Consider the following 20,602-nt stretch of genomic DNA (forward strand, 5'->3'; position numbering starts at 1 on the left):
CAATTTGAGAAACACCTGAAAAGGAGTTCTAAAATGAGTGGCAGTGCCACACGCAGTAATGTTCCATGTTCTAGGAGTTCTGTTGCAAAGCAGAAGTGTGGAATTAGTCAGTCTAATGACAGTTCAAAATGCAAGCAAAGCAGTGTGTCATCTGGCAAAAACAATAGTGTGTCAGTCCAGTCTAAAGATAGTTCTAGTAGTGGCAAGCAAAGCAGTGTCTCAGTACAGTCTAAAGGTAGTTCTAGCAGTGCCAAGCAAAGCAGTGTGTCAGTACAGTCTAAAGGTAGTTCTAGTAGTGGCAAGCAAAGCAGTGGGTCGGTCCAGTCTAAAGGTAGTTCTAGTAGTGGCAAGCAAAGCAGTGTGTCAGTACAGTCTAAAGATAGTTCTAGTAGTAGCAAGCTCAGCAGTCTGTCTGGCAAATCCAAAAGTGAATCACAATTTAGATTGAGTAATATATCAAGGCTGGAAAGGTTACACATCTTTTTCAGTGACCCTCTGACAAAACTCTACTGTTTTTTTATGAATGATGCCATCCCCATTTTTGACAAGATTAATATCTTGCTTCAAAGGAATGAACCATGTATCCACATTTTAAGAAGAGAACTGTTGTCATTATTGACTGACATTTATGTTAGGTTTGTGACACCAAATGCTGTTGCTTCCTGCAAGGATGTACTTCATTTAGAGCATAATGACAAGAAAAACCAAAGAGACAATTCAGAAGTGTTTATTGGACGAGAGGCTAGACAATATTTGCGCACGTTGGAAGAAGCAGATGCAGTTAGCAAAGGAGAGATTGATATATTCTTCGAGTCTGTCAGAAGATTTTATTCGGCAGCATGTACTTACATAGTCAGCAAATGTCCACTTGACAGTGAGCTTCTGCTGTGTGCTGAAGTTGCTGATGTTAGTCTCAGGAAAACTGAGCAGTTTTCCTCAGTTGAGTATTTTGTCAACAAGTTCCCCAGTTTACTTGGTGGCAGAAAAATGGATGATTTAGAAATGGAGTTTTTTACACTACCAAGTGGACACATTCTCCACTGAGGTTACTCACAATAATGTCACTGACAGTTTAGAGAGAATTGATACCATTTGGAATAACATAGGACATCTGACAAGTGCTGATGGTAATCCTAAATACGGTTTACTGACAAATGTTATGAAACAAATTTTGGTTATTCCACATAGTAATGCTGACAGTGAGAGAATTTTTAGCACAGTTAGAAAAAACAGAACTGAGTTCCGACCAAACTTGTCTGATGAGCAGTTGTCAGCTTTGCTAGTACAGAAGTTCAGCATGCTTGCTGCAGATGTTCTTTGCCACGAATTAAGTTTTACTGATGATTTGCTGAAGAAGGCCAAGTCAGCAACATATCAGTCATTGAAGAAGTAAAGCCGCCATAACCAGCAGTCATGCCAGAAACATGTTTATTTCACTGTAAAAAAGGTACTATACTTTAAAAAAATGTTCAGTTGTCATCTCAGATTTTAGTTCACATGTAGTGATAAAGAATGTAAAGATTCCTGAAAATACTATCATATTCCTGAAAATGGCTTTTAAGATTCCTGAAAACCGTTTCGACATGTTGGCATCTCTGGTATATGTATATGTATTTGTCAGATGTATCACCATCAGTCCTTCAAGCTTGAAAATATTAGGTAAATCACTCACCTCATAAAATATTTCATAATGCTTGCATATATTGACAAAACAGTTCTGAATCACACACACTGAACAATCACTGAACCAGTATAACGACACCCGTATTCAAACATTGGGGACGGCTGAGCTTAAAGCAGTTTCTTTTTAAACAATTGGAAAGTGGTATCATGCTGTTACTACACAATAAAAATCACTTCCAAAATGATGTCAATCACTGAGGTTAAGAATTGTAAGGGCTCAGAAATTATGGGGGTCAGGTGACAGAGGAACAAGACATAGGGAGTCACCAAATTATTATGTTGTGCCTGATAAGTTTGCCACATTCTTTTTCCATATGCATACTTGGTTTATATGGAAATTTTATTTTGTGGGTGTGGTGCTTGTATAAAAAATTAATTTCTCCCGCCAATTTTAGAGATGGTTGAAGTAGAAATGCCAGCGTTTAATACAAAGGATTACTTCTGTTCCAGTCTATCTAGGACTAGTTTGGCCGATATTACATCTTCAATGGCAATACCTGAAAGAAACAAAACGGTCCACATATTGGTATTATCTATATGAGGGATGCATTCTTAATTTGCAAAAATAGGTCATTTGAATGTCAGCCAGGCTCTTGACTAAGATACAGTGGTGTATAATTTGCCATAGGTTTAACACACACATACAGACACAACACACGTACACATATCTACCAAGACACACACACACAACACACACACAACACACGCACACACAGAGTACAAGCCCTCAAAAATAGACACTTGGTAAACTGGAATTCCCTCAAAACTGGACAGTTTTCAGTCTCTTCTTAAATATCTGAACAGCAGAGAACTTCTCTAAACCGAATACTCCTTAAAACCTGACTTTTTACTTGGCTCATTTGAAACATTAAAATACAAACTGGCACTTATAACAGCGAGTTGCACTATAAAAAAAACTTCTTTCTTTTTTTAAGGAAAACCTGATTTGTCTGTTAAAATCTTTTTTAAAACAGATAACTAGGATGAACATAATGGACTGAATTTACAAAGACTGTTTTTCTTAGATATAGGTATTTAAGCATTCTAAATGTATGTAGTTACACATGCGTAAGACATAAATAGGCTTTGTAAATTTAGCGCTTTTTCTTTTCTTCTTTTTTTTAATATGTCATTAATCTTATTTTAACTTGTTAATAATAATCTCATGTTAAATGTCTCACCCATTGACTTAAACAGTGTAGTTTCAGTCCGCCTGGCATCTTTTCTTCCAAGAATCACTTCACCAATTTCACCATAGATTTTTGCCTAAACCAAAAACACAAAATAAAAATAAAATTCATACCAAAAATGGCGGTGAACATTTTTGAAGTTGTGGAATTTTGACCTAATTAAAAAGATCCATCCAAAGAGTAACAAAATGTCACTATCTAGAACCAAAGGCCGACCCTAATTTATTTCAAAGGGTTTTTTTTCAATTTGTTTTAAACTAATGTACAGGTGAAAAGAATATATACATATTTTATCTGGGCCTATAGGGGTGAAAATAGTAAACAACCCTCCCCCCCCCCAATCTGCCTACTCTCTCCAACTGTTTTTTAGCACATTACCTGAAACACACAATTTTTGTTTAGGCCTTTATATGATGAAACTGCTTTAATATTTGATTACAAAGCACTTATTCCCCTAAAGGACATCATTAAACGGCTAAAATAGGGGTTTGCTTTACTCAGTTAAATGGGCTAGTATTGTGATCAAATATAGTTAAATACAACAAATGCCAAAATGTTTGAAAAGGGTTCATTTTTATAATAAACTAATACATTTTATGGCTAACATGTAATTTTTCAAAGCCAAAGAACTGCAAACAATAATAATAATAGTAATACCTATCACTCCCATTTTTTAAAATTTTAACACAATTTTACTGCCATTAAAAAAAAATCATTTACAAAATACAGGGACTCAGTCTTTATAGTTAATTTGTCCTGACAGCCGCCTACTTGCCATCATAAGTAAAATAATTTACCATAATCATGGAAATTAATGGATATATTTTTTTTAGTTTCAAACAGATGTTAATAACATAACTACTGTTAAAATTTGTCAATGGGTATGAAATGCAGTGTCCAATTCAAAACATTTCAAGCCCATACATAACCACATAGCAGGAGCACTAATAATCTGTTTTGTTTTTATTAAGTGCAGGTCTGACATCAGGCATGGCAGAATCAAAAATATTATCGGTAGTAGATCTTAACGGAGAGCCAGTGCACCACGACTGGTATATCAAAGACCGTGGTATGTGCTATCCTGTCTGGGATGGTGCACATAAAAGATACCTTATTACTAATGAAAAAATGTAGCGGATTTCATCTCTATGACTGTCAAAATGACCAAATGTTGGACATCCAATAGCTGATGATTAATAAATCGGTGTGCTCTAGTGGTGTTGTTAAACAAAACAAACTTTCTTAACGCAGAGATGAATTTTACTTATAGAATGCAGGAAACTGCATTTCAGGATATCTAGTTTTAAAAATATTTCGGGAGAGCATATTCCCGAACCCCCTAGAAACTGCTTTGTACCCTCAATCTCAGTAGGGGCGGGGGAAGTAGCCCAGTGGTAAAGTGCTCGCTTGATGCGAGGTCGGTCTAGGATCGATCCCCGTCGGTGGGCCCATTGGGTTATTTCTCATTTCATCCAGTGCCCCATGACTGGTATATCAAAGGCCGTGGTATGTGCTATCCTCTCTGTGGGATGGTGCATATAAAAGATCCCTTGCTGCTAATCAAAAAGAGCAGCCTATGAAGTGACGACAGCAGGTTTCCTCTCCCAATATCTGTGTGGTCCTTAACCATATGCCCGACACCATATAACCATACATAAAATGTCACGTGTTGAGTGCATCGTTAAATAAATATAGAGAACTTCACATACGTTGTTTTCGTTTCCTATTTATTCCACAAGTTTATTTTGCTCAAGAATATATACCATGAGACCGAGTGGTATGTTCTTTCGCAAAATAAACGAGTGCAATAAATAGGAAGCGAAAACAACGTATGAGAAGTTCTGTATTTATTACATACCTTCTTTTATGTTTTACAAAAACGGTTTTTAATTGAACTTCATAGCAACACTTTGTTAAATCTATGATTCAAAACTCCTTTCATGGATTCATTTAACGTTACGAAAATACTCTGCGGCAGCCTTGTGTAATGTTTCAAACACGATATGACGTCATTTGTAAATCATATATGAAAATAAAAGGCACCAACTGCAGTGAAAAGAAAAAGGGAATTCCCCATTTAAAAGTTCCGGTCCAGATTGCACATGTGTGTGATACAAGATAAATTTATTACACGGTTTCAAAAGGCCTTTATCATTATAGTAAGATTGAATAGGTATGTAATAAAATATTTTCTTCCTTCCTTCGATCTCAGTAAGGCCCGCCCCAATGTCTGCTTGCTTCCGTGGTGTCTGGAGATACCTTTAAAATGATAATATCGCCACTCAATCTCAGTAAGCCCCACACCAATGTCTGCTGGCGTCTGTAGTGCCTGGAGATACCTTTGAAATGATAACATCACCACTCTATCTCAGTAAGCCCCGCCCCAATGTCTGCTGGCGTCTGTAGTGCCTGGAGATACCTTTGAAATGATAATATCACTGCAGTGCCTGGACCTACCTTAGAAATGATAATATCACTGCGGTGCCTGGACCTACCTTAGAAATGATAATATCACTGCGGTGCCTGGACCTACCTTAGAAATGATAATATCACTGCGGTGCCTGGACCTACCTTAGAAATGATAATATCACCACTCTGCTGTGTGGCCGATTCCACGTCATCGACATACAGTGTAACACTTGTCATCAGGGTGGGGTCAATCTCGTGCCAGTCGGTTCTGCACGCCCCAACCGCTGCAAACAAGACATTAAAATAAAAACTCAGGCCTCCCGGCACCCTTCAAGAATTTGAGAATACTTGACAAATGAATCAGATAACATTGTTCCAAATATAGAGTTCATAGAAGACATTTTTCGAAGCTTTAAGAATTTGAAATTGATTGGGCTACAGAGCTAACATACATTTCATTTTAACTTATTTTTGTGCTTATATCCAATTAAGGTTCAAGTACGCTTTCCTGGACACACACATCCCAGCTAACTGGGCTGTCTGTCCAGGTTAGTTGTTAGTGAGAGAAAAAGGGTGTAGTGGTCTTACACCTACCCACTGAGTCGTTAAAACTCTCTCTGGGTGGGAGCCAGTGCCAGGCTGCAAACTCAGTACCTGCCAGCCTTATGTACAATGGCTTAACCACAAAACCACCGAGGCCAGTTAGCTAACATACAAATACTCCTATTCTGTTGTCTATACAATGTACAAGGATGTGTACAGCGAGGTTTTTTTAAACCAACCCTACTCAAAGCCAATTTTCTTTTTTTTTAATAAATTTTTTGGCTAGCATGACCTAAATCACCTAGAAACTTCACTCACCAGTCTAGACCCCACCCTGCATAATTTCCTGCACTTGCTGCTGATGTACCAAGAACAGAATATACATATGGTCATGAAATTAGTGTGCTTGAACCGAATAGAAGTAAAAAAATGCAATAACAAGGAGAGATTGATTCATCCATCAAAAAGAATTTTTTTAAATTAATTGATGACACATTGAACGCTGTAACACAAATACACAAAAAGTAACCAAAATATAGTGGTACGGGGAGACCACTACAAAGCAGTATTACAACTCGACAACAAATATTGTTTATGATGCTTACTTATGCCTAAAAACCGGCCTTGGTGGTGTCGTGGTCAAGCCATCTGACATAAGGCTGGTAGGTACAGGGTTCGCAGCCCAGTACCGGCTCCTACCCAGAGCAGGTTTTAATGACTCAATGGGTAGGTGTAAGACCACTACATCCTCTTATCTCTCACTAACAACTAACCACTAACAACTAACTCACTGTCCTGGACAGACAGTCTAGATAGCTGAGGTGTGTGCCAAGGACAGCGTGCTTGAACCTTAATTGCATATATGCACTAAAAATAGTTAAAATAAATAAATATTTATGCCTAAAAGAATATTATGAACTGTCCAGTTGGATACAAAAGAAGCGAGAAAAACAAAATGGATAAATCACAAAGAAAACCAGGACTACAATAATGATCAGCTTATATTTTAACTAGGAAGGAAATGTTTTATTTAATTTCAACACATTTTATTTACAGTTATATGGTGTCGCAGTGTTTCCCCCAGGATTTTTGTTCAGAGGGTTGGCAAAATAGTTTGACGTTAACTGAGCCCACAAAGGGTGCGAAAATGCTAGGGGAGTTAGGGGGCATGCTCTCCATTAATGTTTTTTTTTAAATTTCCAGTTGTTTTTAGAATATGGAATACATGAGGGTGTCATGTACACTTATAGAAGGAGATATTTTAAGATAGATTTTAATAATAATGTTTATTATTATTAAATATTTGCATAATGTCAAAACAATAATTTGAAAAAGAAGTATAAATAGTATAAATTAGACTAAGCACAAACAGATAATACATATTACTGAATTACTGATTGTAATATGTATTATCTGTTATTTATTTATCTAAAAGTAAAACCCAGGTCTTCTAGAATTTAACCATGGGATTGGTGATTAAAAAAATTAATTATCCATGATTGAATATTCATTAGCCCTACTTCTGTATGTATATCAGTGGTTCTACTTCTAGAATTAAAAAAAATATATTACTTCCCATACTGACCAGTGGATAAAAAAATTACAGGTCATGATAAAAATTCACCTGCTAAATTGTAATTACTCAGTGACTGATAAAACAAATTAAAAAAAGTAAATATTTTTTTATACATTTTATATGTAGGTACATTTTTTAATTTGTGTTAATTCATCATATAATACACTTAAAAATAATTTCTTTCTCAAGTCTTGCTAATTTAATTATGTAATGTTTAAATATAATTTAAAAAACAACACAAAAACAAAAACAGACCAAACCAAAAAAAAACTACATTTGGAAGATCGTAAAACAATATGGTTATGTGCAAACTTTAAAAAAGACTGGTCACGGTTTATTTTGTTACGCCTGCACTGTGTTAGAGTAACAACTGTTTGGGTACCAGTCACTTAGTAGTTAGGTGCCAAAATTACGGAAAGTGTTCCATATTTTCCCCACTACTACAAACGACGTAGTGCTAGGCCTGGATTTGAACTCAAACATTATGTTTGTTTTATAGAACAAATTGTTTTAAAAGATATTTTATATAACTATCACTAACCCTAACCTTAAACTAATTCTAACAAATATTTCTTTAAAATCGTTATGGGGAAAATAAGGAACTCATGCCCAAGGGTCGAAGGGATCTTTTATATGCACCATCTCACTGACACAGTGACAGGATAGTACATACTACGGCCTTTGTTACACCAGTTTTGGAGCACTGGCTGGAACGAGAAAATAGCCCAGACCAACCATGCATCAAGCAAACGCTTTACCACTCAGTCCACTGGGCTACATCCCACCCCCACAAGCAGTACTGCTAAATCAATACATGTCCCCTACTGGGACAAACTAATTTTTCACATTCAAGGGCCATAACTGTCAAAAGTTGGTAAAGTCAAACTTGATCTGATGATAAAGCTATACACAAAATGTTAGCTCAGTATCTTGAGAAAAAGAAGAAAAAAAGCCTGGACAACAAATTTCATATCTCCCAAGTTCAAAGGCCATAACTGTCAACAAGTTGTTCCTACATATGAGGTTTTATGGCTCTGTATGCAAGATATGGTCTGGACAAGAAAAAATTAACAGATGGACGGATAGATGGATGGACAACACCATACTATAATACGACCCATAGGTGGGCATATAAAAATGGGTAAATTGCCATGAAAGTCAAACTTTATCTGTAACAGTACATAATAAAGCTATGCACAAAATGTCAGCTCAGTATCTCAACGCACTGTGAAAAAAACACCCATCTGGAAAACTATATGTGGGACAGATGGACAGATGGACAGACATGAAACCTACAGTCCCCTCCCAGTGTTTCTGCCAGAAAGACATTTTTGGGTATGGAACCGAATGCAACCACAGTCAACAGGGGGCATGGGGGGCCTCCCCTAGAAAGAAAATGGTTTACAGTAATGATAAGAGTTATTAATTTTGTCAAAATCTGCAACAAAAATGTGGGATCATACCCGTTTTACCCTTTTGTTAGGACTGGTAAGGGACTAAAAAGCAGACCTTTAAGACAGTTGGCTACTTAATACAGGTGGTCACTAGAGCAGGAGGCAATAAAAACACTGCCAGCCCAAACATATTGGCCTACCATTAATATGAGCTCCGGGTTTCACCCAGCCCTTCTTCAACACTGGAGTGGGCGATGCAGTCACTGTGACAATCACATCAGCATCCTTGACGGCCTCCTCGGCAGTCTTACATACAACCGCACCAACATCCTTAGATAACTTTTCAGCACTCTCAAATCTATGATTCCAAATTCGTACCTAAAATACCATATGACTAGGGAATGTTTGTACCATGATTTATCATTAATGTAAGTATTCATTCTGATATGTATTGTATTTTATTACATACCTGTTCAACCTTACTATAGTGATAAAGACATTTTGAAACCGTGTGATAAATTTATTTTGTATCGCACATACGTGCGATATGGACCGGAACTTTTAAATGGGGAATTCCCTTTTTCTTTTTACTGCAGTTAGCGCCTTTTATTTACTTACGTCATATATGATTTACAAATGATGTCATATCGTATTTGAAACATTACCCAAGCCTGTCTCAGAGTATGATTCTTAGTGTTACGTAAATCCATGAAATGAATTTTGATAATAGATTTAACAAAGTGTTGTTATGACGTTAAATTAAAAAACGTTTTTATAAAACATAAAAGAAGGTATGTAATAAATACAGAACTTCTCATACGTTGTTTTCACTTCCTATTTATTGTACTTGTTTATTTTGCGAAAGAACATACCACTCAACCGCTACGCAGTCTCGTGGTATATATTCTTTTGCAAAATAAACTTGTGCAATAAATAGGAAGCTAAAATAACGTATGTGAAGTTCTGTATATTGTATTCAATATTGTATTGTATTGTATTGTATTGTATAACTAGGGATGGCTGTTAAGATAATTTTTGTACAGTGTCAAAACCTAATGTACATGTATGCATGCTATAAACAAAACAATATATATTACAGGGAACATTTTGTTCAGTAACACATTGCGATTCGCTATGTAGGATACAGAGATCACTACACAATTTTAAAACATAAAACACTTGTTTTCAATTGACGAGAAATATTGCTAGTCAAGATTTTGAAATCAAAATGTTTCCTGTATTACTCATCTATCCATGGATCCATCCATCCATCATCCATCTAACATCCATTCATCCATCCATTTATGCATCCATCCATCTAACATCCATCCATCCAACATCTATTTATCCATCCATCTAACATCCATCCATCCAACATCTATTCAACCAACCATCCATCGGATGATCCAAAATCCATCCATCCATTCAACCAAGCATCAATCCATCCATCGTTGAGATATAAATTGCCGTAGGTAGAAAGTATCACAGACGAAAACCTTTGTGCTGTCGGTAAAGCTCCTCAACCAATGGCAAAATGTATACACCTGGTGTACACTATCTGCCAGTATTTAACATTTGTACATTTGAAATATGACTACATACAGCAAAACAACCTTTCAGTCATGTTTATTTGCTGAAAAATCACTTTAAACACAAATTGCCATAGGCATGCTCAAATTTGCCATTGGTGGGCCATTTCACTCATGGCAATTCTTCATTAAATTGTCGTGGGAGACAAATTCTTAAGTTTGAGTCCTGCATGGTCATACTGGGTAAATGAATGTGTTAAATTCAAAAAGTGGTATTACTGAGAAAATACAGAATTTTTTTTTAATGCAGTGCTCAGTTTGTTCCTGTATTTTTGTAATATCTAAAATAATACGAATGTTATCACACTAGATCAGATTAACATGATTAATTCAGGGATAGCTCTGCCACTCACCAAATTGGCAAATTTTATTTTGATTTGGCGAAAACATTTCATGTAATAATTGGTATTTTGTTGAAAAATAACAGTGGATTTTGCATATTTAAAGATAATCTGGCGAATTATTTTGCTCACCCAGAGCTAGCCCTGTTAATTTAAGGTTCCCATAATGAAAGTGATGTACTTTTTGATGTACTTTTATGACACTCATTAAACGACATATAAATTAAATATGACATATGTGGAAAACCGTATGATAACTATATAGCTCACTAAGCTGTGCCTTAAATGTAATAACCTGATATATGACCTGTTTAAACTTGTAGAGGTGGGACAATGCCTCGAATGTAATAACCTGATATCTGACCTGTTTAAACTTGTAGAGGTGGGACAATGCCTCGAATGTAATAACCTGATATATGACCTGTTTGAACTTGTAGAGGTGGGACAATGCCTCGAATGTAATAACCTGATATCTGACCTGTTTGAACTTGTAGAGGTGGGACAATGCCTCGAATGTAATAACCTGATATCTGACCTGTTTAAACTTGTAGAGGTGAGACAATGCCTCGAATGTAATAACCTGATATCTGACCTGTTTAAACTTGTAGAGGTGGGACAATGCCTCGAATGTAATAACCTGATATCTGACCTGTTTAAACTTGTAGAGGTGAGACAATGCCTCGAATGTAATAACCTGATATCTGACCTGTTTAAACTTGTAGAGGTGAGACAATGCCTCGAATGTAATAACCTGATATCTGACCTGTTTAAACTTGTAGAGGTGGGACAATGCCTCGAATGTAATAACCTGATATCTGACCTGTTTGAACTTGTAGAGGTGGGACAATGCCTCGAATGTAATAACCTGATATCTGACCTGTTTGAACTTGTAGAGGTGGGACAATGCCTCGAATGTAATAACCTGATATCTGACCTGTTTGAACTTGTAGAGGTGTGACAATGCATCAAAATGAGTACGTGCTTGGCATCCAGCTCCAAGGATTGCGAGGATTTCTGGCGTCCCGTTCACCAAGTACTGAAGACAAAAATAGCATAACCACTTAAGACGTTTCAGTGCAGAATGGAAAAGGAATAAAAATTTACATAATAAACTGTGGACACTGTCTAAACCAGATTCAAGTGAGACTAACTGAATGTGATGCTATACATAGGGTGCTGATTACAGGCACGGTGGAATGGGGGGGGGGGGGGGGGCTAGGTGGCTCCTCCAATAATTCTGAATCAAAAATATTCTTGGTAGTAAATCTTAACGGAGAGATGAATTTTACTTGTAGAATGCAAGAAATTGTATTTCAGGACATCTAGTTTTCAAAATTTTATGAAGGAGCGTACCCCTGAACCCCCTAGAATATTTGCTTTGCGCCCTCGATCTCAGTCGTGCTGTTGTGCCTGGATTAGACAGATTTATAGTCACAGACCCTAGTTTCAACCTGTGTTGTTCCGGACCAGACCACTGGCTATCCAGAGGCCGGGTCCGGGATAAACATGCCCGAAACCTTAGTGGTATAGGGGCATGTTAAAAGGTACTCTCTCTCTCTCTCTCTCTCAACCCGTGAAAATGGACACTATGTTTGGTTAATCTACAAAACTGTAACACATCTAGATAAAAGTTACAATAGAGTGGGGGGGGGGAGAAAGAGTGTGAAACTAAAATAGGCAAATACCCTTACAAAACAGACTAGAGTGTCTTCGGATGTATGGAAATGGATAATCTAAACAATTAATTACAAGTAATGTCTATTTTCAATTAATAAAAACGGCTCTAATAGTATATAAAAAGTGCGTAGTGTTTAAAAACTAGGGCCCGTCACTTTGATCCAAGCTAAATTCAATGACCATGACTAAGCAATCATGCCAGTTTGCATGAGTCCATTGTATTTTCAATTTTAATCTAATAGCATACCAGGTCTTGCATTCATAAACAGGTCCTGTATTCAAGTCAATGTATGATACCTATCAACATATTTTAAGCACGTGTATGTAAATAAGTACTGGTATCATATGTTGACTGTGAGTACATGTTTCTGAATACAGGGCCAGATCCAAATTCAAATTGATTTACATAGTCATGGATATTTTAGAAACACTGAGTTTGTTTGCCTCTAGTTTGGTAGGCGGTACGGAAAATGAAAGGAATGTTTCATGGCCCCTCATAACATTTTAGACTATGGCTGTTTAGTATCTGACAAATAGTTATTTTCAACACTTGGTCTGAATACAGAGGAAATCTCAGGGCTGGAATGAACTTAGAATTTATTATTTATGGCAATTTTGAAAGGTATATGCCATGGGTCCTTCAACCTACGAAAAAGATTATCTAGGTGAAAAATGCCATCGGTAAGGCCACTGACCTATGACTTAATATCGCAGTTGATGTCAGTACCACCATTACGTTCAAGCCCTGCTTCTGTAAACAGGGCAGCACATACCATAGCCTTTCGTACACCAGCTGTGGGGCACTGGTTGGGATCGGGGAAAAGTTGATGGTCCACAGATAGCAACTGATCCTATGACTCATCACACCTCAGGCTATAGTGCTCTACAACTGAGCTACATTCTTCCCCATCAGAGGGTAGGGTGAGGAGATAGGGGGAGACCAGTATGTTATGTTTGTGGAAACGTTGTGTTATTTACCGTTACATTCGTTACTCCCCAACTGGTACATTCAGTGATGTTCCATTGGTCTATTATAATCTGGCACGAGTCCTTTTGTAGAATTTTTTTTTAACATGAGTATTAAGAAAATCAATCATTGAAGCGAGCTTTAGCGAGCTCCAAAGTTTCATTTTCTTCAGAAGAGTGTTAGAAAAGCCATCTGCAAAAAGACAAGTGACAGAAATATTTTTTTCGTTCAATCAGAGTTATAATTTTAGTATCATTATGATATTCACTACATTTTATTTTTGTACCAAGACTGCTCTCAGCTGATTACATCACGAGAAGGAAGAGGGATTGCATGCAGTATTGCATATACATAATACTTTGATCATAGAATGACATAATCAACAGGTGGCAATGGCTGGCTACCTCCTAAACAACAAGATCCAATGAAAAGGGTGCATTACCATCTAGGGGACATGTGCTAGGCATTTTTCTAGCACGGCTTTCTGGCACCTTTCTACCAGTTGATTGAACTAGAAAATGCTAACAGTATTTGTTCGTACAGTTTAGACGATGGAATTTTGGTTTACCAGACCCATAATTTATGGGTTATCAGGAACTGTGCTTATTTAAATGCCTAATAACTAAGTCCATATAATTGTTAAAATGCTGAACTGATTACCTTTGTGGCAACAGCTGATGCAGCAGCTGTTCGTTTGGCTGTGATAAGATTTCCATCTAGTATCTATAAATACAAATGTATATATGTATAAGTTACATTTATCATATAATATCTTACATTTTCAGTGCAATCAAAGTATGTGATATTTTTCAGATCACATACTTTAAGAATTTGATAACTTTGCAAATTAGATGTAAATTAGTTGAGGTCTTGGCACTAGGTTTATTGACATTTAAGCAAACGTACTTGGGTGACACTCCATGATTGACGTATGCATTCATAGTCATCAAATACAAACATTTCAATGGCAATTTGACACTGAAAGCTGTTCAGGGTTCAGAAAACAAAAAATGTTAGGCATAACTTTATTTTGATGTAAGGACATCCAAAATGACGTCATTTCCATTCAAAAATACACCGCGCCACATATTCTTACGTCATTTGAATATCTAGTAATGGCAGACTGGAATTAAAGTTGCGTGTACACTTTACAAAAACATGTTGTATTAAGCTTGAGCTTATATGATAAAGAGATTATTACCCTCGTGTATTTCGGTATCGTCAATATCATATATTAGGAATAAAAATAATGTATTATGATCGCCAGAGGCTCGCATAATACAATTTTTATTCCTAATATATGATATTGACGATACCGAAAAACACTCTGGTAATAACCTCTATATCTTACTAAATAGTAATTTTACTTCATATTAACTTTCATAATGTTTAAAATTAAAATATTTTCTTCAAACATGGTTAGATGCATTAGTAATCTTCAAACAAACAAAAAAACATTTCAGCAGTAATATGCATTTAAAATGTTCTAGCATTATCAAAAAGGAAATTTATCTTTATTGTAGGGAAGTACAAAGTTACTTTATTTAAAAAGTAAATATACAATCAATAAAATAATTTTTACACTTAGCACTCCATAAGTAATTGTTTGTTTTTAGAATTTTTTTACTAGCATATATACAGTCCTTGGTTTTTGACAATTATAGGCAAGTGGAAAATCGCACACCTCAATATGCTAAGGCGAGTGAAAAATCCTCTCCAAAATAAATAAAATAGGCAGGGTAGCTCCAATTGGATTTTGACTGGTACATCTACAAAATTGTCTATTAAACCAGTATTTCCTGATTTGTTCAACAAAGAGAAATAACAGTTTAACGACTGCATGGAAGCCACCACCATGTTTTAAATTTTTATTGTTTTAATAAAAGAACCTTCCTATCAGCTAAATCAGCTATGAAAACTTGATTTTTGTAAACAGTGGAAATAAACCATCTATTTTACATGCGCCGTTTTTGTTGAGTGTAACGTGCGCTGTTTTTCACTCGTCAGATTGAAATTACGTGCGCTGTATGAGTGCGATCGCACCCGCGCACCTTAAAGGCATTTGGCCTGGTATGCATATTCAACGATATATAATGCACATTATTGCTTAATATCAACACGTATAATCATATAGTTAATTAATAAAACGGTTAAATGTGACGACTATTATATATAATGGGCACAGCCATTTTGTACCATCTCAGTGAGTACACCCTCTGGCGAGCTGGTGGTTGCATAATACTTAACACGTCACGTCAGGAATGAGCCTTAGAACTAGAGAAACAGAATCTACCTGGTTTTTGCGGGATGATAAATAGTCATACATTGCAATGTTCTGTAATAATACACATCCCAGTAAGCCAAAAGTAAGTATATCCAGCACTATATATATTATTTTTCAATACAAAATAAAATACCATTGTCAAAGTGGCTACACAACAAGTCGAAACAATTAACAATGTTTTGCCCATGCATTAACCTACGTACTGAAATGATACACGGAATGTTTTCTTAGTTAATTGGTCTATGCTGTTAGTTGCTTCTACCTTTGATTCCTAACTGGCAGGTGTGTATTTGATTGGTAACCAGACGAGCCAATTAATTGACACTGTCTAGACACAAAAATACATACCGGTATTGTGGAATATTACCTGTCGCCCCTAAAATTGTAATGGACATGGTTTATTACTGTAAATAGTTCTGTAAAACTACTGATTAAGTAGACTTTTCCATCTAAAACCACAGAACTGACCAATTATGTAGTCCTAAAGAAAAGAAAATTATCACTTGGGTATCGTGGGTTGTCGTTTTTGCTCCAACGTAGCATATCAATAGGCGTAATAGTGTACATTTTTCCTTTGGATTATTAAACAGAGAAAAACACTATAACCCGATTTTGTTCCGTTAATGCAACTTGAAATATATTTAGTTAAATAGTTTATTATATTATTACGTCATTTATGCTGTTTTACAAGTCAGGTTGATCAAAGAGAAGTGCCTTGTAGAAAATTACTGCTTTTGTTTACACTGTACATACAGGAGATGGTCAGGAGCTGACGTCACTTCGCCCCAAGCTATCCCACCGGACGTCACAAAAACGAAACAAAATGGCTGCCTCCAGTTAGCAGGAATAATCATGGTTTTTTATTAACTCTAAAATTACGCGTTTTTCATTTGCTAAAGCGTCAGTGTGTGTTGGTGGTTCGGGTATGCATCTTTCCAACACATAAGGCTCTTGTTGGAGTTGACCCTACCTTTAAAAAGCAAGGTTTGTATATAGTAGAGCTGTAATGATACGAGAGGTTGCCATACGAATTGTATCTCAATACTTGGGTCGCGATACTTTTCATATCAATCATCGATAATTAAACTGTTTAGTTCCAAGTTTATGAAACATAACTACCGTAATCAAACTTTAAGACATGACACAAGCTGCATTACAGGATAGTTTTATTGTCGCTTGACAATAAAATGAAATTAAAATGTTTTGAAATACAAATGGGAAGTCTTCAGAAAAATGAACGTAAAATGCTTGTTCTTGAGAAAAATCAACTTGTTAACATGCTTAGGTTTCAGTGCAGACCGCTGGGCAGTTACAATATCCCCTGCTGTAATGAAAACCCTTTCAGATCGTAACTACTAATTATCCATGTGGGTTTTTTTGGGTAAATAATCAGAATTTGAGCAACATTAACATATTGTATACTTCATTTGTCTGGATAATAAAAATATGCATTTAATACTCTTTTGTTTAGTAAATTTCGTAAACAAAAAATAAACCTATGGTGTATGTGACAATATCAATGTCAAGCACTATAAATAGACACTTCAAATGCTGGGGAATTCCAGCCACTGAACATCGAAATTACGTTTTCATTGCTCTACTGTGCATGTTCGTAAATTTCTGCTTCAACTTTTTTGCCAAAAATTATTAAAACATGAATGCATCGTATTGTATCGCAAAACAGCTGTCCCGAATCAATGTATAGTATCGTGGCTCTCATATCGCTATATGATACTGTATCGCTGTATCATTACACCTCTACATTATAAGGAGGCAACATGTTTTTAAAAGAAAAAACCCAGCATACCAACGAGGAACTAAAATCTCAGTTTCTTATCTTCCATCACCAAGTGCTATTCAGTATGATTTTTGTTGAGAAAGGGTTACAGATACAGTCCCAGTGGTTGAATATATAATGATCACTCTTTTCCTAAGATACTTTAAAATGTGATCGCCACTGGTAACCAGGCAGCTAATTATTTAAATCCTGAATCCTCTTTTAAATGAATCACAAAATTATATAAGAGGCTATTCAAAGACATGCTAATTTGAATACCGGCCTTGGTGATGTCGTGGTTAAGCCATCAGACATAAGGATGGTAGGTACTGGGTTCGCAGCCCGGTACCGGCTCCCACCCAGAGCTAGTTTTAATGACTCAAATGGTAGGTGTAAGACCTCTTCTTTCTTACTAACCACTAAATAACCCCAGTGCCGGATTTATACGGGGGCAAAGGAGGCATTTGTCCCAGGCCCCCATGCCAGATGTGCCCCCAAGACTAAGGACTTCCTTTATAAAAAAAAAATGTAATACATGTAATTATAAAATTAGTTCATTTTTTTATTTGTCATGTAATTTAATTTCTATGTTGAGGGGCCCCCAAACCTGAAATGTCTCTGGCCCCTGCCCCAGGACCTCCAAGGTCTAAATCCGGCCCTGATTAACCCACTATCCTGGACAGACAGCCCAGATAGCTGAGATGTGTACCCAGGACAGCATGCTTGAACCTTAATTGGATACAAGCATGCAAATAAGTTGAAATGAAATATATACCATAACTTACAGCTTTGGGAATGCCAGTGTTTGCATCCATCACAACCAATATTGCATTGTGGCTATGCACATTCTTGTTATTTGGGAAAAACGACACAAGCTTCGTCACCAGAGCATCATCATGCTCACTGTACCCAGGCATGGCTGCAAAAAACCTGAAAATGTCAACAGTGGTATTCCAGTACTCGCTTATAATCAAAAATTTATCGGTAGGATGTAACGATCAATTATGAATTCTAATATAACAGATGGTCATAAACAATGTCAACTATAAGTAGGATATTCCTGTAGACTAGTTTCCACCTAGTTCAGAGGACAATATTTCAAAATCTAAGGTGACTGAAAGTCTGTTCACATGAGTTTTACTTAGGTAAATGACTGTTCAGTTATGTGACTATAGTTCTCATAACCGATGAGTTAGGCCTACCTAATCCTAAATCACTTGAACTACAGTTCTGGAGCCTATTTCACTAAACATCGTAAGTTACGTTTTGCACGTAAACATAAATCTACGATTCTTATTACTATTATAGTTCAACAAATATAGTTAGAAGAGCACATATTTCATTTTCTTTTGTCTTTAAAATACTCCAGCTTCCGTAATGATTTAATTTTCTACGTGAAATTGATGCCAAACAAGTGTAAACGCACGGCCGGCATAACTGCTAGTAGCAGACGTAACTTACGATGTTTCGTGAAATGGGGCCATGTGCTACATTGGTATTTCAAATGTATTTAAAAACAAACTGACTTTTACTTTGATTACTGATATATGGTACTTTTAACTTTGGAATGTAATTGTTCACCACGTAACCAATGTTTGCGTAACAGACACGCGAACAGAACAATGGTTCTCGTGAAATATTGTGCCCTGTAGTTTCGGTATTGTAACGGAAACTTTTGCCTACATCTCAGTTTACAGAAGACCTTGTCGATGTCAGCGCTATGTTATCGTATCTAGTTGTCACCATGTCGTAGTAGTAGTAGTACAGGGATTTATTCAGGATTGTTCACCAGGGTCCTATATGATTGATGGGATTGGGGAAATTAACACAATCATACTTGGGATATTTTATTAGGCCACTGAATGATGCAGATTTTTATGTCTGGACTGTAGCTAGCAGTTGCCCCTCTAAAAAAAAAAGGTAAAAATATTATTAAAATGGTTATTGATATGACTTGACATTTAAGTATGTAGCCTCCCTGAAATGACTGCAAAATGGTATTTCAGAGCCCATAGATTTCAAAATGTCCTGGGGAGGGGGGCATGTGACTCCCTAGTGTCTTGCGCTCTTCATGCTCGTTCTTCCAAAAAAAGAGAGAGAGAGAGAGAGAGAGAGAGAGAGAGAGAGAGAGAGAGAGAGAGAGAGAGAGAGAGAGAGAGAGAGAGAGAGAGAGAGAGAGAGAGAGAGAGAGAGAGAGAGAGAGAGAGAGAGACAGAGAGAGCGAGAGAGGGCGAGAGAGAGAGAGAGACAGAGAGCGAGAGAGAGACAGAGAGAGAGAGACAGACAGACAGAGACAGAGAGAGGTTTTACGTTTTTAATTATCAAAATAAATTGTATAAAAAATAAATTAAATAAAAAATGGTAGGAGTTTCCTTTGGCACTGTCACGTATAAAGAATATTATAAATACTTATTATAGAGAGTTAGGGTTAGGGTTAGTGACAGTGCCAAAGGAAAGTCCTTCCTAAAAAATATATCATGAGCAAACTGTTCCCACTGTGTTTGTTAATAGGGCTTATAAGTGTTAATAGGGCTTATAAGTGTTAATAGGGCTTATAAGTGTACGGTAAGTAATTTGTTAAAAACAAAAATTCCATAAATCAAACTTGAACTGTGATATAAACTTACGCGTCGTGTTTAGGAATCATAATGGTGGGCCGTACGGGCTGAACGACGCCCGATTCTGGCCATGGATGAGAACTTTCTCAACGCGTCCTCTATGGCGTCAATAAGTACATCATAACCAAGAACTTTGTCGATCTGCTCGTCCGACACCCGTAACATGGTGTTCGCCATTGCGTGCGAAACCTGTCGGCCAACTCGACAGGTGTGTTGTAGTTTACTCTGCAACATAAAATGAACTGTGTACGTCCACATTCGGTTCATACTCGGATCTCCAACTTGACGTCAGACCTGGGCCCGTGCTTAAACTGTTAGAGTCCAGACTCCATCTCTAATAAGAAAGAAATGTTTTATTTAACGACGCACTCAGCACATTTTATTTACGGTTATATGGCGTCAGACATATGGTTACGGACCACATAGATATTGAGAGAGGAAACCCGCTGTCGCCACTTCATGGGCTACTCTTTTCGATTAGCAGCAAGGGATCTTTTATATGCACCATCCCACAGACAGGGTAGTACATACCACGGCCTTTGACCAGGTCTGCG

At 36.7% G+C, this 20,602-nt stretch overlaps 1 protein-coding gene across 2 annotated transcripts; it reads right to left on the reverse strand.

The window, feature by feature from the left end:
• Positions 1-711: 711 nt before the first annotated feature.
• LOC121378575 (ketimine reductase mu-crystallin-like) lies at positions 712-20,274 on the reverse strand. Of its 2 annotated transcripts, none has more exons than XM_041506820.1 (8): positions 20,058-20,274; positions 18,216-18,349; positions 14,030-14,092; positions 11,660-11,761; positions 8,996-9,173; positions 5,445-5,566; positions 2,865-2,949; positions 712-2,180 (listed from the first exon to the last, which is right to left on the reverse strand). In XM_041506820.1, the coding sequence occupies exons 2-8, from the start codon at positions 18,345-18,347 to the stop codon at positions 2,119-2,121; spliced, it is 744 nt and encodes a 247-aa protein (XP_041362754.1). In that variant the 5' UTR covers positions 18,348-18,349; positions 20,058-20,274; the 3' UTR covers positions 712-2,118. The 2 variants fall into 2 exon arrangements, with proteins under 2 accessions (XP_041362754.1, XP_041362753.1); XM_041506819.1 differs by having other exon boundaries at positions 18,216-18,360.
• Positions 20,275-20,602: the final 328 nt, after the last annotated feature.

Source organism: Gigantopelta aegis, chromosome 8 (assembly GCF_016097555.1).
Source record: "Gigantopelta aegis isolate Gae_Host chromosome 8, Gae_host_genome, whole genome shotgun sequence".
Lineage (NCBI taxonomy): Eukaryota > Metazoa > Mollusca > Gastropoda > Neomphalida > Peltospiridae > Gigantopelta > Gigantopelta aegis.